This window comes from Pavona decussata, unplaced genomic scaffold (assembly GCF_977016875.1).
Source record: "Pavona decussata unplaced genomic scaffold, jaPavDecu1.1 SCAFFOLD_37, whole genome shotgun sequence".
NCBI lineage: Eukaryota > Metazoa > Cnidaria > Anthozoa > Scleractinia > Agariciidae > Pavona > Pavona decussata.
This window is the reverse complement of record NW_028145459.1, coordinates 2598712-2625000: the sequence shown is the minus strand read 5'-3', so window position 1 is coordinate 2625000 and position 26289 is coordinate 2598712. Positions and strand designations below refer to the sequence as shown.

General features: G+C 38.5%; 2 protein-coding genes and 1 pseudogene across 4 annotated transcripts in view; 2 read left to right on the top strand and 1 right to left on the bottom strand.

Annotated features, from left to right (window-relative positions):
• Positions 1-25664, top strand: part of LOC146484011 (putative cytosolic iron-sulfur protein assembly protein CIAO1 homolog) — a 36421-nt gene extending 10757 nt beyond the window's left edge. Inside the window, exons 4-13 of one of the 2 annotated variants that reach the window (XM_085105358.1) lie at positions 20356-20436; positions 20960-21079; positions 21745-21833; positions 22186-22247; positions 22617-22693; positions 23371-23433; positions 23777-23864; positions 24293-24356; positions 24576-24635; positions 25153-25664. In XM_085105358.1, coding sequence (XP_084961484.1) covers positions 20356-20436; positions 20960-21079; positions 21745-21833; positions 22186-22247; positions 22617-22693; positions 23371-23433; positions 23777-23864; positions 24293-24356; positions 24576-24635; positions 25153-25263 — 815 coding nt within the window. In that variant the 3' untranslated portion in view covers positions 25264-25664. The remainder of the gene's footprint in view (positions 1-20355; positions 20437-20959; positions 21080-21744; positions 21834-22185; positions 22248-22616; positions 22694-23370; positions 23434-23776; positions 23865-24292; positions 24357-24575; positions 24636-25152) is intronic. The other variant, XM_085105359.1, reaches the window with a different exon arrangement.
• LOC146484013 (uncharacterized) lies at positions 5121-6527 on the top strand. Its single transcript, XM_085105360.1, has one exon. It carries the CDS (start codon positions 5244-5246, stop codon positions 6318-6320), a length of 1077 nt encoding a protein of 358 aa, XP_084961486.1. The 5' UTR covers positions 5121-5243; the 3' UTR covers positions 6321-6527.
• LOC146484012 (uncharacterized) lies at positions 7586-9710 on the bottom strand (annotated as a pseudogene). The gene is made up of 2 exons (XR_014863718.1): positions 9680-9710; positions 7586-8625 (listed from the first exon to the last, which is right to left on the bottom strand). The product of XR_014863718.1 is annotated as an uncharacterized LOC146484012 (transcript).
• Positions 25665-26289: the final 625 nt, after the last annotated feature.

Sequence of the window (26289 nt, the reverse complement as noted above, 5' to 3'; positions counted from 1 at the left end):
GGAGATGAGGACACTTGTTTTGACTGTTGTTTATGCTGTTAAGGAGCATTTGGATGGATCTTCTCTAAGCCTTTGTTGATTGCTTTCTTTATATATATAATGTCTGCATGCCAAGCATTCCCGATAATTACAGCAATAGTTTGTGTGAAAGGATCAAGCATTATTAAATACCATCTGGAAAAATGTTTCAAAACTGATGATTTCTCTTCGAAAAGTTTCAAACTTTGTTTAACCCTTCGTAACATTGTTCAAATAGTGACGAGCTGTGGAAGGAAGTAAAACCGGAATTCAGTTGTCACGAGATTAACTAAGTTGATTGCAATTAGAGTTTTAGAGCTCTGAAAAGTAAATAACTTGAGACTACGGGAAAGGAAACTCCTGATCGTTGTTCTGCTTTAAGTTAGTTCTAATAAAATTTCTAAATTTTTCGGATTTCGCGAATGTTCATAGGATAATGCTGAATGTCTAGGTATAAGTGTTAATAAACGCCTTATTCCCTCTTGTTCTACAATTCACATTCAAAGCTGACTTAGGTTAAGAAGCAAGGTTCTCTTTAAACTGAAGCATTATGTTTATCGTCTATATATTACTCCCATCAATATATTGTTAGGTTTAGCTGTTAGTTGTGTGAAATGCGATTCTATCATATCATCAACATTTATAGCCAGGTCATCTGCCAACAAGCAGTGGTGTTTAGTATTGGAATTTTAGTGTATGAATCTAGGAATTGTGTGTGTCAGAAGAGCTAGTTTCATTCAATAAAATATGATTATTCCCGCGTGAAAACCTCTAGATATGTCATCTGTGCGTCGCATTGAGGCATATTTGCCTCTTGACCAAGCCCTCGCATAAGAAAACGACGTAGGCGGTCCGGCTTCCTTTAGACTTGCTTACAAGTCGGGCTTAGAGAGCGCGAAGCGCGATCGCCAGAGCTCGAGAGCGACTTTGAGAAAGTCTAGTCTTCCTTTTACTTCCGATCACCGATCAAGGAAATGGTATCAGCTGTGTGGTGTAGTAAGGCAGCCTAGAATAAATGCTGGTTTTCAGACATGCAGTGTGATAATTACAAATCATAAAAATTAAGACTAGAGATTAACTAACAATAATTAGCACAGGAAGTGACAATTTTGTCTGTTCCTATCGACTGTCATAAACGTAACTATCTAGTTTATATGGACATCCCTTATTAAGCAATAAAAAGAATCATCAGTGCATGTAATGTGAAGTCTGAATTGAATCGCTTTATCAAAACACATGGCTTAAAGCGATCTTTTCAAAACAGAAGCGATTTCTGTAATCCCCACTGGTATTTGCGAAGGTTCGGTTTGTTTTCAGTCGCCTGTCGTTTGAACGGTTTTTTTATATCGGGTAAATTCCGTTAAAATCACTTTTCAATGTATAAAAACATTGTCCTTGAAAACGTGTGTATCGGCATACATTTTAGCTGTTTGACGTCATATTGGATAATAGTATCAAAACAATAATTCAAAACAATAATCATTCTTTTTGTTAACCCATGTCCTTCGCCGTCACGGTGTCTGGTCTGGTATGCGGAAGAAAACTGTGTAGTCGTATATTTGACATAATATAAAGTGAAATAACGGAATAGAGGACAGTGTAAAGTGCAAATTGATAAGGGTTTTCTTGGAAAAACGGGAACAGTTTTGAAACATAATAATGTAAATAGTCTATTTGGTTAAATGCTTGTTAGTATTCCTTCCTTGTTTGCTGAAGTATCAGCTATGCCATTCATTTTACCTCAATAATCTGCCAAGGTACACCGTAGCCTCTCACCATTGGCCAGTTTTGAAGAAAGACGTGTAATGCTTTCTTGAGACACGGGCACTTGTGGGGTTGGATTACACATCTCAGAGCACCAAAAACGTCTGCGGTTTTATAACAACCCCAATATTTTTTCCTAACTGTGCTGGTCTCCTTTGCAACTGCGTGGAGATCCATGTATGGCTTACGGACACAACTATGGGAACTGAAAGTTAAACACAATCATGAGAATGGCAATGTGCAAGAATCTTTACAATGATGAGTTTAGCGATTGCTCCATACGAATGTTGTGAGATGCTAGGATTGGATCTTTTCTTGATTGTCACCAGGTAACGAAAGCAGATTTATTTGTGATGTATATGTTGTTGTATGTTGTTGAGAAATGTCTTGGCTCTTGTGATCTTAGAAATACTCCCCATTGGTGATTGTTTACTGTGTACAGTTGTCTTACTAAAAAAGATCCCAGTTTCAATCATGAAGCAACAGCTCGCGTGGAAGGTGATGTTTACATGTAGACATTAATGTATATTAGGCAAGTCCTACATCCTTCAAAAAAAAGTTTCAAAAATTCATCAGGTTGATTGTTCGGCAATTTTCTAACATCGCCTAACAGGCGAAAAGCAGGAAGAGATAGTTCAAAGGTGGAACTAAGAGCTAATAGTTAGGCTTTTAAATATCTGTTTACTTCAAGCGATGCTAAGGTAAACTTCGTCGCTCAGGACAGGCACAGAGTTTTCTTGTGTCTGTTTGTTTATTATTGTTTTTTCATGGTACTTCTATTGCTATAATATACAAGTTGGCTCGCACCCACAGTAGTAAGGAAGTAGCTTCGCGTATTGTAAGAATCGTCGTGTTTAGGGTCGTAAAGTCGGCTATTTCAAGATATTTGTTGTTGTTGTTGTTTTTAATTACTCTTACGATGCCCATGAATGATAACTTGAAACCTTGAAAACTGAGACGCAAACGTCAAGTGATGGTTGAATATGTTTGTGATAAATTTTGTGGTCAAACTTACCAGTAGCGTTGATTATAAATGCTCTTTGAATGCTGCTTCCTATGGAGAGAAAATTTCGTGCTCGTGAAAAATTAGTACAAGCCTCGTGTAAACAAGTGATCACTGTCGTGGCTTCGTTTACAAAATCAAGGAATAAATATGCGTGTCCCTAAAAAAAAAAGATGTTGAGACGTTTTGCAGTCAAGTGTCATGAATGTCCTGAAACCGACATGTGAATTATCTTGCATAAGAAGTTTTCAATTAACCTTACTGACCGGTATCTTGTTTTCCAGAGACACGGACGTTTTGAATGCGATCCTACAACCGTTATAATGCTTAAGGCCGCGGTGGATACGTTGACCATGAATATATTCATTAGGCAAAATATTGGCAGGGGTACCACTTTTAAAATCCTAAAATCACGAGCAGTTCAAAGCCGATTTCGCCAAAACTTAGCAGACGTATTGGAGAATGATCAAAGTGCACTATGATCGTTTTATAATGTGTAGATGGCGTCTTAGGGCAATACAGAAAGTAACTTAAATTAAATTTGTTAAAAACGTGATTTTGTGTCCAGGTTTTCTCCTCCACGAAGACGCAGAGAAATTTGATTTTACCACTGAGTGATCTATTACAACATCTATTGTGTCATATCATAGCCGGATTTTTTAACTTCAAGCTTCTTAAGAAATATTTGCCCTTAAAGGCGCAAAATCTATCATGCTAAAATTCAAAGGCTTCAATCTTACCTTCTAAGGCTTATTTTAAAATTCGGCCCATGATATGACAATCTACAATATGCCTAGTTTATCATCTTGCCGTGTCAACTCGTGAAATTGTCTGTCCGCGCTATATTCTTGGACACAAAAGTGCTTGTTTTTACGCTTCCGAAGGCTTTCCGAGCAAACACGAGGGAGCTGATTAATTCAAACCTGGATTATGGTAATTTTGGTAAAATCTTACTGCACGGGCCATAGATAAGTACACGCAGAAATCAACAATACTTTGAAATTCACTGCATATATATTAAAACGCACGGCCTTGCGGCGTTTTGCAAGTAGTAGCTGGCGACATGCAGTAAGGATTTTTTGATCAGCTCAATTTTATTACTACCAGTGGTAATTACAAAAACTCATTTTTGTGTCAAATAATGGCAACGATATTTCAACCTATCGTACGTGCATGTCAAAAATGCAAGAAGAAAAAGTTCGTGCTACGCGAAATAAATCACGTGCGATTATTGAGGCAGAACAGAATATTTTTAGAGACATTTTCATGAATATTTCGCTTTTTGTCGGTTTTAGTCGTTTGACTTCGTGCATATTATTTAAATAAATACATTCTGATAAGAATCCTGTCCACCGCGGCCTTAACGGCTTTACCTCTTCAATTCTTTTTGTTTCTTCTATTCAAGTTTCTCATCATTTCCTTGTCTTTTCATGGCTTAGGTGACTGATCTATTGTCAAAATTCCTTCTTGCTACATTCAGTTTATTTGAATAATCCGCCAAAGTCAGAAATGTTGCCCTCGATCCTGTGCTCTTTTTGGTCACTTTAAAAAGCCACGGGGACTCTGGGTCGAGAATGGTTGCCCTCAAATTATTAGTTAATTTATAGGAACGGAAGTCTTGAGTCAGTGACTTATGCTAAAAGGATGCTAGCTTTGCATAACCACGCCAAAACAGTGTAGACCAAACACATACCGTATTTATTCGATTAATCGTTCTGGGCTTATGAGGTTAGGCGCTTATTCGAGCGTGGGTGCTTATTATTTTCCCAACATTTTCAGCAAGCGAGGACATTTTTAGAGAATAACAAAGCAAGGGATAACAAGTTTATTTCGACGTTTAGTGACGTCATAAAGAAAGCGTCAAAGCGTCTGTATTTCTTAGTGCAGTTAAAGAGATCGAGAGCTCCTCGGCAGGATATGTCCACCTTTTACACTGCTTGTATACGCTCTGTTCTTACGTACGCAGCGCCTGTCTTTTTTTACGCCCTGCCAAAGTACCTAAAAGACGAGTTGGTGCGTGTCGAAAAGCGGGCCATGTCTATAATATGCTCAGGACTACCCTACCAGGAGGCCATCGAACTAGTGAACATTGTCCCCATTGCAGATTTCATCACGGGGCTGTGCACTAATGCTTTTGACACCATTATTAAGGACCCAGAACACCGTCTGAACTGTTTAATAGAGACTTTACGCAACGACGACGGGGTGGCTTCACGACGGGGTTCGCGACAGAAAGTGACTAAGTCGACAAACTCAGTCCGTCGACTGTCGAGTTGCGTTACGCAACGATGGATTCTAGGACGGCGCTTGGTTTTGGCGCGAACTGGAAATGCAAATCACTCATTTCGGCGGGAAAATGTCGAGTTTATCGGCGACGAGGCCCGCGTTGACTTGTCTTGTGTTTATATTTGATCGACTAATGATTTAACAACCTGTATTCCTGCTCTTGATATACGGTATGCCTTCTCTAAGAGAAGTTAGAGATATCTTGCTTTTTGCTCAGAGTGATAAGTTGATAAACGATGAAGAATTTTTGCTTTTGTACGATTTAAACAAGTCAAACAACCTTGATCTACCGTATTGGAGCTACGACCAGTTTGACCTTGATCTGCTAACGGACGATGAATGCAAGTCGGAATTCAGATTCCTCAAGAACGACGTTTACCGTCTTGCTGAAGTGATGCATGTTCCAGATGAAATAAGATGCTATAATCATGTTGTTGTGGACGGAATTGAAGCTCTGTGTATTTTTCTTAAACGATTTGCATACCCTTGTAGATATTCGGATATGCTGCCAAGATTTGCAAGACCCGTGCCACAAATTTGCATGATATCGAACCAAATGATGAACTTCATTTATCAAACACAAAACCACCGTTTACGAAGTTTTAACCAGCCATGGCTTTCTCAGGCCAATCTTCAGAATTATGCCGATGTAATTCATGCTAAAGGAGCTCCGCTTCAAAACTGTTGGGGTTTTATCGATGGAACGGTTAGGCCAGTTTCTAGGCCTGGGAAAAACCAAAGAGTTCTGTACAACGGACACAAGAGGGTCCATGCCATAAAATTTCAGTCCGTTGCCGCCCCAAATGGATTGATAGCTAACCTGTATGGTCCAGTTGAAGGGAGACGACATGACAGTGGTATGTTAGTAGAGTCTGCTTTACTTGGCGATTTGCAACGCCACTCATTTTCCCCTGTTGGTCAACCCTTATGTGTATATGGGGATCCGGCTCTCCCCTTAAATATACACCTTCAAGGACCATTCAAAGGTGCCAGGATTACCCCTCTACAGAATGAATACAACAGTGTAATGAGCAGTGTTAGAACATCAGTAGAGTGGGTTTTCGGAGACATTATAAATTACTTCGCTTTTATGGATTTCAAGAAGAACTTGAAAATTCGTTTAAGTGCAGTTGGCAAAATGTACATGGTGTGTGCCCTGCTGACGAATGCCCGCACATGTCTTTACCAGTCCGTAACATCGTCGTATTTTGGCTTGGATCCACCTACGTTGGAAGCGTATTTCCAGTGAAATCGAGTATTAGATAAAAACTTTGAACTGTGTTTAACAGTTGTTGCGTTTAGTTAGTCCTATTGCTGCTTACAATTGTAAAATTAATTGGCCATTTCTTTAAACCCTTACTCATTTCAGGCCAAAATAGATGAATTTCCCTACGAAATTCATACCATGTTTCAGGCTAGCTAGCTAGCAAAAAACAAATTGTGACCGTATGTCTACCTTCAGACCTTGAACACGTTGTAATCAACTTCATCTCATTTTAACCATAGGTATGTCCCCCAAATTAGTTTAGCCTGAGTAACCGCTTCATTAGAGAAGGGAGATTCGCGTGTGGAGCGGTTCACTCTGGCTTAAGGTGGCTTACTACAGTTTTTCCGAGACTTAGTAGCGCGCGCTATGATAGCCTGCCACACGTCAGTATTTGTCGCGCGTGCAAAAATGACGCAAGTAACCTCAAGAAGTAACAAAAACCACTTCAGCACTTGAAAGGCGTCAAATCTCTTTGGTATATGTAGCGATAGTTTCAAAACTCCGTTCAAACATGTAATCAAGCCTAGGGCCAAACAAATATGGCAAAAAAGTTTGATAAACATTCGGTAAAAGAGCTCTAATTTACGGTACCTTTCTCGCACGCGATACATGGCGTTACATGAGCGCGCGCTTAAATAAAGGGCATGTGCAATTCAATTCTCGTCCGAGGTTGTAAAAACCTGTCTTTGATCGAGGATTGCTCGAAAACTTACCGTACAACTTATGATGAAATTTTCACGGTTGATTTGTTCGGGTGAATCACGTTTGGAGCCAAAATTTTTGAAAAATCTGTAAGACAGATTTTGAGCTATTTTTGATTTCACATTCTCTTAGTTTGTACAAAAACTGTCTTACAGATTTTTATTTTACTTTGCATGAATGTTAAATCAGACCCAATTTCTTATTCCTGAAATTTTCAGGTGGGGTCATACGGGTAGAATTTGAGAAAAACGTGACTTAACCTACTAGTGCCCAGTCTCTCATTGGATACTCGGTCGCTCATTTTGGCTATTTGTTGACGTTTGATTGTTCAAATTTCACATAGACTGATCGTAAAAGACTTAAGCAAACAGTAAATAGTGAAGGGAAAAACAGCTTGAAACCTTTTTTAAAAGAGTTAAAAGTTGTGCCCTTATACTCCATTAAAACTGTAGTAAGCCACCTTAACTAATTTGGGGGACATACCTTTACAGCTTATAAAGGGGAGTACCTCAGGGGATGCTGTTGTAATAACCAAGGCAATATCCTTCATGTCAGCATCAGACATTTATTGCTAAAAATGTTATAATAAAGAGAGGAAACAACTATTAAAGAAACATTGAACTTTTGCTTTTGTGTTACAAATGACGTTGATAAAAGGAAAGGGTGTCCACCAACTTTCAACTAAGTATAATTGCAAAACTTTTCTCAAATTTATAAAACCTATAGAGAAACAACTGCCTTGCTCTAACACAACATTTTACTGACGAAAACATTGTCAGTCAGTAAAAAACCAGTTAAATCAATTTTCTAACTGTTTTTCATGTTTTGCATCATCTGCATCATCATCATCATAAACTGGTTGTTTTGTTGTTGCTGCTGTTGTTACAGCTCCGTTTGCTGTTGCAGTTGCCTCTGCATGGACTGCTGCATACTGCTGAAAGCCTCTATCATGCCGGCCTGTTGTTGCCTCATGTTTCTTTGCTCATTTAGTTGTTCTTCTTGCATTTGTTTCTGCATTTCCAACTCCTTCTTCTTTACTTCCAACTCTTGATCTGATTTATCTTTGAGATACGCAAGCGTATCTGTACCTGAACGCCGGTTTTTTTTAAACTTCGCTCCTTCTGTTTCCTCTTCTTCGCCATTTGAAGCCTTTCTCTTTTTGGTTTCTGCGAAAGTTTCTAGAGATTCCTGGCGCATCTCTTCGGTTGTTTTCCTGTCTTTCTCAACCTTTTCCTTTTTATCCGAGTCTTCAGTGGTGTGCTTCTTCTCAAACTCCTTTTCTTTCTCGATGATCTCCTCCAATGCTGCTTCAACTGGGGTCAGCTCGGGAGGCGCTATACCGGAACCATTTTCCTCCTCTCTCATCTTTTGAAGGAAGTGGGACTTAAGCATCTTGTAACGCTCTCGAACAGCTCTCTGGTCAACGTTCATGTTAAGAGACTTGATCTGTTTTAAGTCATCAGCAACTTGCGACCATGCGTTTCCACTCTCTTTTGTCCTTGGTCGAAATCTAAACGGTTCCATTAGAATGATTTGCTTACAGAGGGCTTCGTCCTTTTCGGGCGTCCAAGTCATAGGCGATGCCCTGAATGAAAAGTAAAACAGTGAATTGGAAGGTATTTAGTTTTTATAAACCTCAGCATTGGAGAGCGTTGTCCATATACTCTTATACTGGCTAAAATCACGGTTATGAGCCCTGGGAGGGAGAGGAGGTGGGGTGCTCTCACTATAATTTTTAATCACCATATATACAAGCAATTTTCTTCTTCACACCTATTCAGCAAATCCGCTAAGGGAGTGTTCATCATTTATGGGGGTCGGGGGCTGGCAAATGGGAGGGGGGGAAGTGAAGTTTACTCTCACTAGGTGAAAGATCATCTTCTTGGGGGGGAGGGGGGGGGGTTCAGAAACGTTTTCACTTTCATGATGGGGGAGGCGAAAAAAGTTTTCCTTCATCGTTGAGGGGGGTCCAAAAAGTTTTCAATGTTACGCTTTCCCATTTGCCAGCCCCCCTCCCCGTAAATAATGAACACTCCCTACTATGCGCACTGTTAAGACCAACTTGTTCTTGCTTTATGCTCAAAAATTACGTTTCTCACAAATTACGTTTCACCACCTGATTACACATACTGAATAAGCCGGGATGCAATCAAACTATAGGGCCGTTTATAAGAGAGAAAATAGTCCGTGGATAAATAAGCCACGTATTATTTTAGCCGCGAACCTGCTCGTATAAACAGGCTTTATGTGTGTTTGGCACAAAACACACTGGATGTATATGTAAATCAAATAATCTGAATAATCTACTGAAAATAGATACACAATGCTGGTGTAAAACGCAATGTTTATCAGTACATTTACAGTTACACTAGTTGTGACAAGATGAAATATCTTCTTCGTTGAATTTGTGGCTGCTACCAGCTGTACTTCTGGTTCAGCTGCTGCTGATGCACTATTAATCTATGGAGATAATTTAAATCGCAAGGTTGATCAAGTTTAGCTACCAAACAATTGCAAGAAAGCATTAAACGTGTAGCCTTATAAAACAAACACCGAATATACAACAGCTTTCACCTTCACTAAGCTTAATTATAGGAAAAAATACGAACGTTTCATGGGTTTAAAATCGTTTAACTTACGTTTGAAGACCTTCGGAGAATCTTCGAAGAGTCCGCCCGTTGCTTTCTGAGTAGTGTAAACAAAATGAAGAAAAATATAGCTCAACCCGGTCAAAATAGGCTGCAAATCCATCAGCTTAAAAAAAGATGAAAAGAAATGTTGATGGAGCGCTAAATTAATCGAAAATAACATACTTCGACCTATATACTCACCTTTTAAAACACCAGTTGATCAACGTTCACTAGTCGACGTGAAAACAGGCGAACTGAAGTCGTGGACGGGAGCACGACGGCCTTCACGCATGAAGGCGTTCACGATTACGCATGCGCATGACCTAATTTTGGCGCGAACACCGTGGTGACCGTCTCCCGTCGTCGTTGCGTAAAGTGCCTAATACCATTTAGTGGACCGTCACGTTATACTCTAAGGTGCAACAGGCGTTTTACCGTACCCAAATGCAAGACAGATCGTTTTAGAAATAGTTTTATTATTAGATCCTGTATTGATAATGTATATATATAGATTCTTAGTATCCCTTTTTATCATATTTTTTATATCTTTATTTATTGTACCTAGTTTTATACGTACTTTTTATCGATTTTGTTAATTGTAAATACGCAATTCAGCCTTCGGGCTGCCATGTATTGATTATTAAACTATCTATCTATCTATCTATCTATCTATCTATCTATCTATCTATCTATCTATCTATCTATCTATCTATCTATCTATCTATCTATCTATCTATCTATCTATCTATCTATCTATCTATCTATCTTCAACAAGGCAAGTGCAAAAGTTAACACAAATAAGCCATAAACAATATTAAAGTTCATCGAGTAACGCATCTGAAACCAATTTTGGAACAAAAGTCAGTGACAAATAACGCTCCTGTTACTTCTTGTTGGGCTAGTGCAGAGATTTTTTTTGTTAGGAAGGGGGAGGGGTGGGTGCTTATTCGAGGATGGGTGCTTATTGACTTTTTGAGCTTTCAGGGTGGGCGGTTAATCGAATAAATACGGTATTCGAGTTCTTGATTGCTTTGTCATGGCGAACTGGGATTGCTGGATCGTCCTGATTGTCTGACCTCCATAGCAGCTGGTGTTCCATGTCTGCTTTATGGCACAAATGCAAGATCGCTGAACTTAGAGCTGAACACGATGAAACCGACTGCAAACATATCCACAATGATGATTCGCCTATTGCTCGTAAAGTGTTTGGATGGATTCCGCAGGACCTTGGTTCTTTGCTCTCTGTTGTATATGTATCTGTTTACATATCCCCGAGGAGTGCTTCGGTTTCCCCTGAAACAACTGAGGCTGATGGTGGAGATGGGGACACTTGTTTGGACTGTTGTTGCTGTTAAGGAGCATTTGGATGGATCTTCTCAAAGCCCTTGTTGATTGCTTTCTTTATATGTGATGTCTACATGACAAGCATTCCTGATAATTACAGTAATAATTGCAGTAAAAGGTGTGTTTATTGACACATAAGCATTATTCAGTACCATCTGGGAAAATGGTTCGAAACTGATAATTTCTCTTCGAAAAGTTTCAAACTTTGTTTTAAGCGTGTGTAACTGGTGGAAACATTTGTAACATTGTTTGAATAACAACAAGCTGAGATAAGGAAGTAATAAGCTGGAAATTGTTATTAACATAGAGAGTTTTAAAGCTCTGTAAAGGAAACAACTTGGAGCTAGGGGAAAGAAAACTTCCTAACCGTTGTTCTGCTTTAAGTTAGTTCTGATAAAATTTCTTTATTTCTCGGAATTCGAGAATGATACGATAATGCTGAATGTCTATGTTTAAGAGGAAAATGAATATTTTTTCTCGGAAAGACAGGAACGTTTTGAATACGGTTATAAGTTTATAATGCATAACAAATTTTGACCTCTTCAAGTCTTTGTTTGTCCTCGGTTCAAGCTTTTAATCATTTGCTTGCCTTTTTATGGCTTTCGTGCCTGATCTATTCTTAGAATTCCTTTGGGCAGACTAAACGATTTTCTAAGCGTTTCCAGCCAAAGAGGTATTTTTGTCTGTTAAAAAACCGCGGGGGCTCTGGGGACGAGAATGATGGCCTTCAAGTGCCATTCGTTTGAGGTAGTCTTGGCGTTGGCTGGTTGGGGGCGGGGCTGTGAAGGACTGACGCTAACAGCGTCTGCAAAGGACGCTAGGTTTGCATAACCACGCCAAAACAGTACCAACCAAACAAGGATTCGAGATCTTGCATTTGATTCCTTTGGCATGGCGGACTTGGATTGCTTGATCGTCCTGATTGTGCTGGCCTCCATAGCAACTGGTGTTCCATGTCTGTTTTATGGATACAAATGCAAGAACGCTGAACTTAGAGCTCAACACAAAACCGGCCATTGCAAAGATATCCACAACAATGCTTCGGCTACGACTCTTATAGTGTTTGGATGGATTTTCTCAATACCTTGGTTGATTGCTCTCTTTTATTTGTGGTCAAGGTGCAAAGCGAGTGCTTCAGTTTCCCCTGAAACAGCCGAGGCTGGAGGTGGAGATTGTTTAGACTGTTGTTGCTGTTAAGGAGCATTTGGATGGATCTTCTCGTAGCCTTTGTTGATTGCCCCTCTTTATATATGATGTGCCAAGCATTCCCGATAATTACAGCAATAGTTTGTGTAAAAGGATCAAGCGGCATATAGTTTCATGGGAACATCTTTCAAAACTGATGATTTCTACTCGAAAAGTTTCAAACTTTGCTTTTAAAAGCGTGTGACTGTTCAAAACCTTGGTAACATTGATCAAATAACGACAAGCTGAGAGAAGGACGTAAAGCTGGAAATCAGTTGTGATCAACTTAGTTAATTGTGATTAGAGTTTTAGAGTTCTGAAAAGTAAATAACTTGAGGCTACGGGAAAGGAAACTTCCTGATCGTTGTTCTGCTTGTACTAAGTTAGTCCTGATAAAATGTGCAAATAAATAGTCACTCGGAATTCGAGATTAAGATCACTATACAACAACACTTTATTAACAATAGACAGTTACAAGGTGTTATATACCTACCCGCAAATAGCTGAAGCTAGTCGAGGCGGGTAGGTATGTTTATGCTAAACTAAATACAAATACATTTGGTGTTTACAACTGAATTGACTAAAATAAAAGTTAAATAAGTAGTAAACAAACAAGTGACGCAAAAAAGGGGATTCGCTAGCTGATAGAAATTAAAGGATTGTTACATATTCAGAAGCTTTTCATTATTTCAAGAATTGAAGAAGGTGTAAGGTAAGCATTTTCTTTTTTTAAAATGTTGATTAGTATTTCATGTATTTGTTTCTTGAATAGTTTTCTGTTGTCAGACTTTCTAATATTATCCGGTAAAGAATTCCATAGCCGTGCACCAAATCGAGAAAATGAATTCTTTAGTTGATCAAGACGTGAAGACATGATATAAAATTTGTCGGCGGTTGCTGACCGGGTGTTGTAGGAGTGTATATCTGAGACATGTTTAAATAAATTTTGAATATGAACAGGTGCTAGTTTGTTTTGGATATCATACATTAAACAGGAAACAGATTCGACATAGAGAAAATGAACAGGTAGGATGTTAAGTTTAATGAAGTAAGGAATAGCGTGTTCACTTTTTGTAGAAAAGTTCATCAAACGTAGAGCTCGTTTTTGTAGGAGAAGGAGCTTTTCTAAGTTAGACTGAGAAGCTTGACCCCACGAACTAATTCCATACATGAGGTAGGGGGAAATAAGAGATTGATATAACTTAACAAGAATAGAAAAGGGTACAAAATGTCTCAATTTAGCTATGATGCCAATGGCCTTGCTAATTTTTAGGGCGATTAAATCTATATGAACTTTCCAGTTGAGATTCTTGTCAATGAGTATGCCAAGATATTTCACATGATCTTTACATTCTAATGTTGAATATGAAACTTTATCATTGTCGTAAATATTTATCGTTGGTTGATAAGGAAGTTTCTTTTTGTAATTAAGAAATATTACATAATTAGATTTCTTAGTATTTAGAGTTAATTTGTTCGCTGTTAGCCATTCGCAAAGTTTGTTTAATTCAGTGTTTACTTCTAGTTCTAAGGATTTAAGGTTCCTATTACTGCAAAGGATACTAGTGTCATCAGCAAATAAATAAAAATTGAACTTATCTGAACAGTTAGTGATATCATTTATATACAACAAAAAGAGTAAAGGCCCTAGAACAGAACCTTGAGGAACGCCACATTCCGTAGGGGCCTTTTCAGAAATATGGGGACCGATATTAGTTGTTTGTGAACGCGATTTGAGATAAGAAGAGAACCAATCGTTGACTATCCCTCTTATTCCATAATGATATAATTTCTGCAGCAGTATTTCATGGTTTACCGTATCGAATGCTTTCTTTAGATCAATGAAGATGCCACAAGTATACAGCTTTTTATCCATATTGTTTTGAATAGTGTTAATAATATCTAGCGTTGCATGCTGGGTAGAATGTTGTTCTCGAAAGCCGTATTGAGATGGAACAAGAATATCTGTTTTACTTAAGTAGGATTTTAAGCGCACACACATCAATCTCTCAAAGATTCTATTAAAGTTTGAAAGAAGTGAGATAGGTCTGTAATTGTTTGGATCTGTCTCGTCACCGTCTTTGTAAATGGGAATGACTTTTGCGTGTTTAAGTTTTGAAGGGTAATTCCCACAATTAATTGAAGCATTGAATATATTCGCCAAAACATAAGAGAGGGTAGAGCTAGCACATTTTAAGATTGAAGTTGGACTCGAATACAGACCATGCGCTTTGTTGTTGGAGATGGACAGAATTTCGAGTTGAACCTCGTAAGGGGTCACAGGAACAAAAAAGAAAGAATTCAGGTGACTGGTTTGACGATAATAATCAGTGAAATGGTGCAAAGATCGGGGTAGCTTCGAAGCTAGTTTGCGTCCAATGGAGGCAAAGTGGCTGTTAAGAATATTGGCAATTCGGGATGGGTCTTGCGTAAAACCGCTGTTATCAGGTTCCTTGAGTTTACAGATGAATTTTCGATTTCTCTTTTTGTTTAGCAAAGTATTAATACATTCCCATGTCTTCTTAACACTCAATAAAAACTATAACGCTGAATGTAAATGCATGAGTGTTTGTAAACGCCTTGTTCCCTCTTGTTCTGTTATTCATATTCAAAGCTGATATTAGGTTAAGAAGCAGGGCTCTCTCTATACTGAAGCATTATATTTTTCATTTTGGGGTCTATATATTACTCCCATCAATATATTTTTAGGCCGGTTTAGCTGTTAGTTGTGTGGAATGCGATTCTATTATATCATCATCATTTATAGCCCGGTCATTTGCCAAAAAGCAGTGCTGTTTAGTATTGGAATTGTAGTGTATGAATCTAGGAATTGTGTGTGTCAAAAGAACTAGTAGTTTCATTCAATAAAATATGATTATTTCCGCGTGAAAACCTCTAGACATGTCATCTGTACGTCGCATTGAGGCATGTTTGCCTCTTGACCAAGCCCTCGGATAAGAAAACGACGTTGGGTCCGACTTCTTTTCGGCTTGCTTACAAGTCGAGCTTAGAGAGCACGAAGCGCGATCGTCAGAGTTCGAGAGCGACTTTGAGAAAGTTTAGGCTTCGTTTTACTTCTGATCAAGGAAATGCTATCAGCAGTGTGGTGTATTAAGCCTAGAACAAAGGCCCGTAGTGTTGTGCTTTGTCTGTAATTTGTCTGTTGGACGGCTATGGATGAGTCATTACCTTTTTCACAATTAAAAGAAAATGAACTTGAAGATTTTAGAAGTTCACGTTCAATGCTAAACTTAGAAACGCATGAAATCAGTAAATTGCGCGACTTCATTAACCCCTTTTCAACAACAGAGGTAAAACAATTCCTAACATTAAATAACGAACTGTATCCTGGTTAATAACTACTATCGATTGTTATCGAATTACATGAATGTGATTTAGATTATCATCATGAAGACACATTCAACACATTAGTTAAGAAATTAAACAATATGCACGATTTCTCAGTATTACATTTAAACATCAGAAGCCATTTTACAGTTAACAATTACAATACATAGCGCCAAAATCCAAAAGTTCTAAAGCCGATAATTTCAATACGTCAAGAAAAAAGATGATACCATATAAGCTCGAAGGTCATCGTACTTATTTACTATGCTTCTTATGTTTGTAAAAGATAAAGGTGACGCCGAGTGTTTACGTTGTCTCAAGTGCAGACAAAATACAAAAACAGAGAACAAGATTTAAGCAAAATCCATGCCATCATCAGACAAGTTTAAATACAAAGCAAGCAAATTTGAATATTGCAGAGGTGGTGATCCGCAAATATTCACGTGAAAGGCAAAAATTTTATACGTTAATTATCTCTGCTGGCTCTCAATTTATTTTTCAATGGTGGTGTTAGGCGTTTGATGTGAAAAGCTTCTTGAGGTATCAATACAATTATCGTTATATAAAGAAGCTTATCAATATAAATCAATTATTGTTATATAAATAAGCTTATCACATCAATCAATTGTTGTTGTCTAAAGAAGCTTATCACATCAAACGCCTAACACCACATTGAACAATGGATTGAAAGTCAGCAGGGAACTATGCTTATTCTCGTGATAATTAACTTTAAAATTTTTGCCTTTCAAGTGTGCATTTGCGGATGATGATAGCATAAATATAACTTCTTTCTGGTTTTTGTTTTCGATTTTTTTTTGAGCCAATCTAATGCGCAGATGAAAATTTCTTGGATTGATATTTGCGCAATACAAATCAATATTATCATCATCATCATCATCATCATCATCATCATCATCATCATCATCATCTCATCATCATCATCATCATCATCATCATCATCATTATTATTATTATTATTATTATTATTATTATTATTATTAGTATTATTATTATTAATGCAATCATCTTTATCCTTTACCAACATCAGAAGCATTGTAAAAAAGTACGATGACCTTTGAGCATATTTGGAATCCTTAAAAATACGTACAAGAGAATTGTACCTTGATGAGCACAAAATACTTTTTCACACTCAATGTGGCTTTAGAAGGAAGCAGTAGCGCTCGACTAATTTGGCAACATTAGAGCTTTTAACGAACATATTGCAGCCCATAGATAACAGCAAGTATACTATTGGAGTATTTTTGGATCTTGCTAAAGCGTTTGATACAGTTCAATTTTAATCATTAAATCTTGTCAGGAAAGCTGGAGTATTATGGAATAAGAGGAGTAGCCATGGCATGGTTTGGAAACTAAGCACCAGAAAGCAAATTGTTAAACACAAGACAATCAATCCAGATAGCTTAACAATTAAATGGGGGGGGGGGGGGGGTGCTTCAGGGATCAGTTCTAGGACCCCCACTCTTTCTTATTTATATGAATGACACCAGAGTATTTAAGAATTGACTATTTAAAAATTTCATTCTTTGCGCAGATGATACGAGTTTGTTTTTCAGTATTTAAAATATCAAGTACATAATTTATATAATACCATGAATGAAGAAGAAGGGCAAACTTGTTGCCATGTTACATCATACGGGCAATTAAAAAATCACTGACAATCATCGTCACCCCATCTTCCTTGTGTTCGGTAGCTAAGCCGTCAACCTCAGGTGAATGATTCTGCCAAAGTGAATTTATCAATAGCCAATGTGGGCGGAGGGAATGTGTCACTAACCCCCACACTCCGCTAATAGCTTCTGCAAAAGGACGCTAGGTTTGCATTACCACGCCAACTGCTTGGATTTCTCGGAATGGACGACGACGCTTTGTGTTGCTGTGTTTTTCTCATTTGTATGGTCTCGTCAGCAGCTGGAGTTCCCTGTCTGTACTATGGAAGCAAATGCAGGAACGCTGAACTAAGAGATGAACATAGAAATCGATGTAAAAATATCCACACTGATGATTCGGCTGTTGTTTTGCAAGTATTCGGGGGGATCTTCTTTTTGCCTTGGTTTTTGGTTCTGATCGCCTATGCGTGGAAGATCCATAGCCGGGGAAGAGTAGAAATTCATATCAGTGAAGTCTAACATTCACCGGCCCAAGGATTGCTACATGTTGACTATATCAACCGCAAAAGATTATTCATTGCAACCTGTAAAACGTTCCAAAACTCAGACACTTCCCTTGCAGCCTCTAAGGACCCTTTAAGAACTCTTTAAAATGGTGAAAAGTTATACTACAATAGTTACGCTTAGAAACGTTGGACGTTTGGAGATCACGTTACTGACACAACACAAACGAACAGCAATCAACTTCCTTACTAAACAAAGCTCAACATACTAGTGAAGTGTTCCCTTCTACTTTTCGAAGTTGAACTTAACCAGTACTAAGTACAAACGAAAAGGGAACAAAAAAGAACCGCTTTGTTTTCATCCTGGAAACTTCTTGCATCAAGACACTTGTTGACAAGTCACTCAACAAATTTTTGCGAAGTACATGTGTCGTCCGGACGCTCCTTGAGGCAGTTGTTTAAAAATCAATTATTCTTTCCACCTCATGGGATAAATGTTTTTCTCTTTAGTTTATTTCGAGATGAATATGATCTTTCAGAGGTAAAATATTTTCGTAAATGAGTTGGCTTGATTATAATAAATTGGTCGGTGGATTTAATTCTCCAAATTTAAACATTTGGAGAATTGTCTCTTGAATATAACTTAATCCAGTGCTTTAATGGGAAGTGTTTCATATTTATGCAATTAAGGTCGCTTATTTCATGATTTCTGTTATGTGTTGTAATGCAGGAAGAAAATCAGTGGTTTATATAAAGAAGACACAAAACACTCTGCATTCAAATGTTACTGGCCATAAAATAGAAAGCTCTTTTATCTTGTATAAAGTTGTTTTTTTTTTGATGGGGTTAAGTGACTACATTTTTGTTAGTGAAAATTACATGAAATTAAATTTCCGACACGTGCATCTCTGAATGTGACTAATAGATTAGTATTTGATTAATTTGGATTTTGTAGGAAAAGCGAAAAATGCTTTAACTGTCGTCGTACTTTCCAAAGTTCCCATTCTCGGTTAACCCAAAAATGTCTACAAACCAGAGTACTTAATTATGAACATTTGAGCTTGTAGTCAGATGAGTAACTCAGTTGTGAACAGTTGACTTCGCTGAGAGATAAGGTTGTAACTAGCAGTTTATCAACTCGAGTAAAAGAAAACACGAAAATACAGTTCAGAGTCGGTTCCTCTCCGCTTTAACCAATGGAGTGTTCAACAATAGGATGCATAAGCGTCTGCCGTTAAAAGATAATTCCACTAAGGTAAAAGTTAAACAACTTACCGTTGGTCGAGTTTTTAGCAGGAATGTCAAGTTAATTTTGGAGAGAAACTTGGAACGTAAAAGTCTCTGCATAGCTAAAACTAAAACCAAAACAGTACTCAAGAAGACGAGTCTAGGACTGCTGCTTCCCTTAGCCTGGGCAATGACCGTTTGTTTCGTTCACGTTCCTAATCAGTGTGAGCATCTGCTTAGCCTGTCGTGTTACTTGCCTGTACTATGGAAACCATTACAGGAACTTTTGTATGAGTTATACAAATTTCATGCAACTGCGTATCTGTAAAGAGAACAGTGGACTATAAAAAAAACGTAACTAGGAACTCGTTTGGAAGTTGTCCGTGCGTTTCGGGCCGATTTGGAATTTGGAAGTGTTGGTTTTTGGGAAGAGAGGAAAACCGGAGAACGCGAAAAAAATCTTCGGAGCAAGGACGTGAACCAACAGCAAGCCCAGTCGGGCCACGGGCCACGGGCCACATTGGTGGGAGGCAAGTTCTCTCACCACTGCGTCCTCCACCACCTCCCATAGCGAACTGCTATGGGAAAAGGCATACATACAAATGAGACCTGGTAAAAGACAGACAGGTTAAAAGACGTATATTGGTATAATTGGTAATTCACTTACTCCTACACTAGCATTACAAGGGTATCTAGAATCCCCTCCCCATCATCTTTAGTTAACACACCACTCAAAGACTTGGTACTATGACATCATCATTACTTCACCAAAATAGGGATAAACGTGCCACCTCCATACCACTAGAGTCCTTGGAAAGTTTGAAAGAAAGAAAAGGATATAATTTTCGCATACTCGTCGTACGAAACTAGAGCAGCTTCATTTTAGTGTAGAAAGCTGTAGAAAGCAATTTCTCGTTTGCTTTGGTTTTGCTTTACTGCGCTCTGTGATTGGTTAACAAAATTCGTGCCATTTTCTCAACCAATGAAAAGCCAAACCAAAACCAATCATTACTTGGTCGTACGCGTTTTCCCGCGCTTGGCGCCGGTTGCATGTATTTGCGTCGAATTGTGATTGGTCCATTGTGATGTTTATATCTGTTGCGATTGGTTAGTGTAGTACCTTGGTTTTGGTTTAGGACACTCAATCGAAAGTTGCTGTTTTGAGTCGCCTGATAAAGCACTTGGATGAGGGGCGGCTAAATTCATTCAATACAATAATAAACAACCTATTGAAGTTCTTCTCCGTAATTTGAGGGATACTGTGCAATATTTCAGCGGGAAATTTGTATTTTGATTTGCAAAAAAGCAAAATTCGTACGATCTGTGACCTGCACGCACACAAAAGTAGCGTCATTTGCGTACATTATTCTCTCACAAGGCACGCTGAATAGTATTATGATAATTAGGACTAATGTGTATATTATTTTGAAACGTAACTTTGTCATTTCAGTGGATTGGTCTCCAAGTGGCATGTACCTTGCTTCTGCGAGCTTTGATGCAACGGTGTGTATCTGGGACAAAAAAAGTGGAGGTAATGTTATAAACAATTAATGTTTATCCTACGATATCGCGCGGAAAGTTAGCTTAAATCAGGGGATATTCCGTAAGATTGAGCATGATTAAGTAAGAACTTTATTATAGTGTCGAAGTCGCTAGCATACAATGTACACTAATTGGGGACACTTAGCTACAATTACTTGTCTAATAGTTAATAAAATAATCTAATAATCAATAAAATACATAAAATGTACGTCCACAAGATTCTCCCTTGCTTTCTTAGTCTGCTTGCATAAAACATCTTAAGATAAGTGCTGGTTTTAGGCAGTGCGAAGAATTTTCTCGCACGCTCGTTGTGTTCTCTATCCTCAATAAACCACCTTCACCCAAATGATGCAATGCAGCACTCGAGAAAATCCTTTACAAAGCAGAAAGCTCATACTTATCTTAAGATGCTTTATGCAATCGGGCCCTTGTCGGTAAATTTCTTGGCATATTTTCTAGAAAGAGAAGGTCGTGACAAGGTTACGTGAACTGGAAGTGTTTTGACGTTTCAGAATTTGAATGTAATGCTACCCTTGAAGGACATGAAAATGAAGTGAAGTCTGTGACTTGGTCGCCATCTGGATCACTGATTGCTACTTGTGGAAGAGATAAAAGTGTCTGGTTGTGGGAAGGTATGATAACCTTACAACATTTATGGCGCATTTTCAGTTGAAAATAACACCAACGAAGGAGCGAGAGAGAACGCTTGATAGAGCAGATACAGCCGACAAGATACTGTATACACACGATTGCAAAAACGTTGACACCTGAAAAGCATAAACCATGGACGATGAGACCCAATGGACCTTTGGGTAGTGTTTAAAAATTGGCCCTTGTTGGCCAACTTGACACTTTAAGGAAAGCTTGAACAGTTTCCATCATTCACCACGTGCAACAAATGTTGGTTATCAACCGTCGCACGAGAATAGAATATTATGCAAATAAATTTAGTAAACTTATACCCATAAAGCCATTGGGTCTTATCGCTCACGGTTTATGCTTTTTAGGTGTCAACGTTTTTGCAATCGAGTGTATTTAGAAGCAATTTGCGGAAGCACTTTGTGGATTAAAACTGTACAAGTAAAGTATACGTGGTTCAGTCAAAATGTTTCCATGAAGTTGTTTACCATAGCGTTTTGGAACGTAAAGTTAAACGATTGTGAAGAATTGTGGCGTCAAGTGTGGCATTTCCGTAATCGCCCTTGCGCTATTCTTGGGAACAGATCGTCCATGGTGTTATGATCTTGCTGTGACTTTGAAACACACTTAACAATTTCCTTTTTGTATATTTCCACAGTTCAGGAAGATGACGAGTATGAATGCGCAAGTGTTCTTCACAGTCATTCACAAGACGTCAAAAGAGTTACATGGCATCCACACAAAGAGGTCTGTATGAAAAGCCACGCACGATGTCTTGAGCACTAGATCTACAGGTGTACTCAAGCGAACCAACCTAGCCACCAGATGTTTTGTACAAATTCATTCAATTTCATTTGCAATCGTGTGTGGGTGTTCTTGCAGACGCTTTATCTCCAAAAAGAAATTGGTGACCCACATTTACGCCACGAATAATTCCATGGGTGAAGGTTCTCGCGCGAAAGTCCTTAACGCATTGCCCCTATTTTTTTTCTCATAGCGAGTGTGATGATGATGATGATGATGATGATGATGATAATCATGGCGGTGGTGGAGATGATTGTGTTGATACTGTACGTAATTTATTTCTATTTTGTTTCAGATTTTAGCATCATGCAGCTATGATGATACAATCAAACTTTACAGAGAAGATGATGACGATTGGTAGGTCATAAAAGCTTCCCATCGGGAGCAGTCAGTATATTTTCGGGGGGGAGGGGGTGGAGGGGGTGTAACCATAAAATGATTTTTTTCCATAGTCAAATCAAACCACCAGTCGACTAGAAAACCGTTTCAAAAAGAAAGCCACCCATGCATTGGAACCCAAAGGAGCATTAAAAACGTAAAATCTCGCCTTGAACTTTCGTAGCATGCCGGGAAAATTAAGATTTGTTTTTACAGGGGGATTTGAAATGTCAATCCCAATGCGAAAAGACAAAGGAGCTCGTAAATTGAGTTATAAGATTCCATTCCGTGGGATTGCAGTCGTTTCAATTGACGAATTATGATTGGTTGCTTTTCGTTAACTTGCAGGTCTTGTTTTGATACTTTGGAGGGTCATGAAGCCACAGTGTGGGCGATCAGTTTTGATAAAACTGGTGATCGGATGGGTAAGTGTGCTCGTTGATTTAGTTGAGACAGAGAGTAACAATTGAGAAGTGGACAGTTTAGGATGAATGGTGTGAGAGCAACACTAAAGACCAAAGACTAGTGCGACAGCCGAAGCCTGCCTCACGAACATCTCGTTAATACGACGACCTCGGTATTACGACCACGTTTGTGTGGCTGAAATAAAATATGTTATTTTCTTACCTGAAAAACCTGGTAATCCACTTTTTTATTGCCTCGTTAATACGACAAATCAAAGTGCAAGGTGACATAAATGGCAAAAGCAAACAATTAATTGACGATAAAAAAAGTCAGTTACCTTTTTAATCTGTATTTTGTAAGCTGCTTTTTGCCTTCTAATTCATGCTGCCTTTCTGTGTTGTTTAAACTTAAATTGCATCTTCTCCCTTTTTGTGGTCCATCATAATTTGATTCCACCCGTAAATGTGAGCAAAATTTCATGGGCCATCGGTGTTCGTATCAACAGGGCTCAATTCTGTTCACCGTGAAATCGAATTCCCTTTAAGTCTCTGTGGTGTTTGGTTCAGGTTATATGTAAGAATGCTCAACATGTCTCCTTCTTAAGAAACATCAAGTTAACTGGACTATCTACCAGCCAGTTATCACTGAAGAGACGCAATTCTAACTCTGACACATGTTCTTTCTTGTTTTACCGTAGTTTCATGCAGCGATGATAAAACACTAAGAATATGGCAGTGTTATGAACCTGGAAACCAAGAAGGTATTTTTGTTTTTTGGTTAGCGAATTAGAAGTATGAATGATAAAAAATCAAAACGGAAGTAGAGTAGTCAGGATAGATGGCTTGAGCTACAATTTTATTGTCGTTCACCTTCAAATAAGATAAATTTTCCTTTCTTTTAAGTGCTGTCAATGTACTTAATCACTCAAGGGTAAAACGTGAACTTTAACCACATTCGATGTCTTTCTATCTTGCTCAGACATTTTTGACTTGGACGCTTCCAATTCGCTTCTAAATTCCAATTCGATCTGTAGTATCCGCAACTGACCAACAAAAACTGTAGAAAAATTGTCGAATACTACACTGATTTGTTATTTCCTGAAGGTGTCATCACTCATGGAAGTGACCCGAAGTGGAAGACAGTCTGCGTGTTGTCTGGCTATCATCACCGAACCATTTATGACGTGCATTGGTAGGTAGTTTATTAGCCTGCGTAGCAGTCGTTTCCGTTTCCTTCAACCCAAGCGGGGTAAGCGCGCGAGGGCATTGGCTACTTTTTTGCTCCTTTTTGCCCAATGCCCTCCCGCGCTTACCCCGCTTGGCTTGAAGGAAACGGAAACGACTGCTACGCAGGCTATTAGTTTATCGATTGAAGATGGGTCTATATCGATTCCAAGCGAATTGATATCACTATATTTGGGCAGTTGGAAAGTAATCGATACTTGAATTTCTCAGTAACATCTAGCACCAGATATAGTGCGTGTCGTGTGGAATTTGGAAAAATAAGTATTGGCGCTGATAACAGTAGTTGCCAGTTGAATAAGTATTTTATGTGTATAACAGGAGAGCTTTTTAGCGTCGTTTTCAAATAACTCATGAGCGATATTTATCATTCCTCAGGTCATCTGTCACGGATGCTATAGCAACAGCAGCAGGAGATGACTGCATACGAATTTTTCAACAGGTACTGAGAAGTAGTGAAACATTGTGGTCAAAAAGTTTCATTTAAATAATTATTTCCTTATGTTTGTAATACGGAGTTCTTTGGCCAGTTTTTCCAGCTCGTCGCTAATTGAAAAGTATACTTACAGTTAGTTTTTTTAGGTCAATGGAACAGTTGCCAAGGTTGTTTTGCTAAAACATAAATATTGAGAAGTTCTTGAATAACATTTACCTTTTTTAGGATTCATCAGCAGGAGACAAAAATCAGCCTTCTTTTCAACAAGTGGCAATCCAAACCAAGGTTTGCGTTACTTATGGTTTTAATCAAGCTTGCGCTCTTAATGGGTCACAGCTCAGCTACTTTCTTTCTCCTTCAGGTTTATTTGCACTGCTGTAGTTTTTGCTTGATCCTTCTGGGAGGAACTTGTAATAAGCATTCTTGTGGTCATGGTAGTTATGGCGAATTCTGTGTCATATTTTTAAGTTAGGGACATTTTTCGTGTCATCTTTTACCTGCATTGAAACGTTTTCTCTGTCTACAACTGCGATAACTTTTCTGAAAGACAACAGCCTTACAACTCTCCATCGAGGGACCACAATTAGCGTGTTTAATTCCTCTTCCCGCCGTTAAATTTTTCCGCTTATTCCAGTATCTGTGCCACTCAGCACCCTTGTCTCTTTCCCCTTTGGCGTAGTGCGAATTTCAATACGTTTTCGTATTCGATCTGCAAAAGCGAGCACATCCCGCTTCCCACAATTCATCCCATATCTTCTTTTCCTGTATATCCAACTAATTTATGATTTTCTTTTGTTCACAGGCGCATGCGCAGGATGTGAATTGTGTAAAATGGCATCCTGAGGACCCAGCCCTCTTGGCTTCATGCTCTGATGACGGAACAATCAAGATTTGGAGATTTACTCAGGATTGAAATTCAATACTACAATAAACAACTTGCCACCCTCACGAGTCTTGCCATCAGCTCTCGTGAGCTCCGTGACCTTGCGCATTGGTTTGATCAAGGGATTTTGCTCAGAAATGAAAACAAGCCATCATTGTAGAGTTCGAAGTACCCAAGGTCGTTCCGTGTAGTATTCGTCAGGGGTGGCTGCTTGCCCAGCCTTGTATTGAGTACATCTAAAGTCACTATTTTTTAGTTACGATGCAAACTAATAAAGGCATACATGAGAAAGATACTCCTTTTGATCTATCTAATAATAACAATCAAATACGATCAACATTAAAATAATTAATGTGATCTCTTACTGTGGTTTTGACTTCGTTTTAATTTCTCCGCGGCGGGGTCTTAACTCGAGAGTCTTGAGCCTCAGGGCGAGGTTGCAACCATGAAGGACATTACTGACTTAAAAAGTTTGGCAATACAAAAACAAGTATTGACAGGAAAACCCTAAACAGGAGCTATGTCCCTCACTGAAGGGTTACCTAAAGCCTACACTAACTCAGCTAAAAATTAAACAGCTACTCAAGTCAAATATGAGTACATGTATGCATAATCAAGTGGAAAATATGTACAGTATTAAACTAGAAATATAGTAAAAGAAGAAGAAATCAGGAGAAGGACAATACACTTGACATCATTACCAACAGTAATAGGCCATTGAAATACAATTGGCTAAAGAGAGGGTCTGGATGGGGTTAACTGACAACTGACAAATAGCCAAAATTTTAACTGACAACTGACAAATAGCATAAAATTTAACCGACAACTGACATTTATACTCGCTGGTACTGACAACTGACGAAAGACTTGCTGCTACGTTTTTCGGCTAATAATTGATATATTTCATACCAAATCACCAAACAAACGTGTACAATAAACAGCAGCAGAGTAGGGCGTCATATTTTATACCAACAATTCATATTAGTTAATAGTTTATTTCTAACATGACCCAAATTTACGTGGAACGCGCTCTAGCAATATACCGAGTCTATACCA

What these genes read in the sequence shown, in the direction of transcription:
- LOC146484013 (XM_085105360.1), top strand. Translation starts at nt 5,244, where the DNA reads ATGCCTTCTCTAAGAGAAGTTAGAGATATCTTGCTTTTTGCTCAGAGT.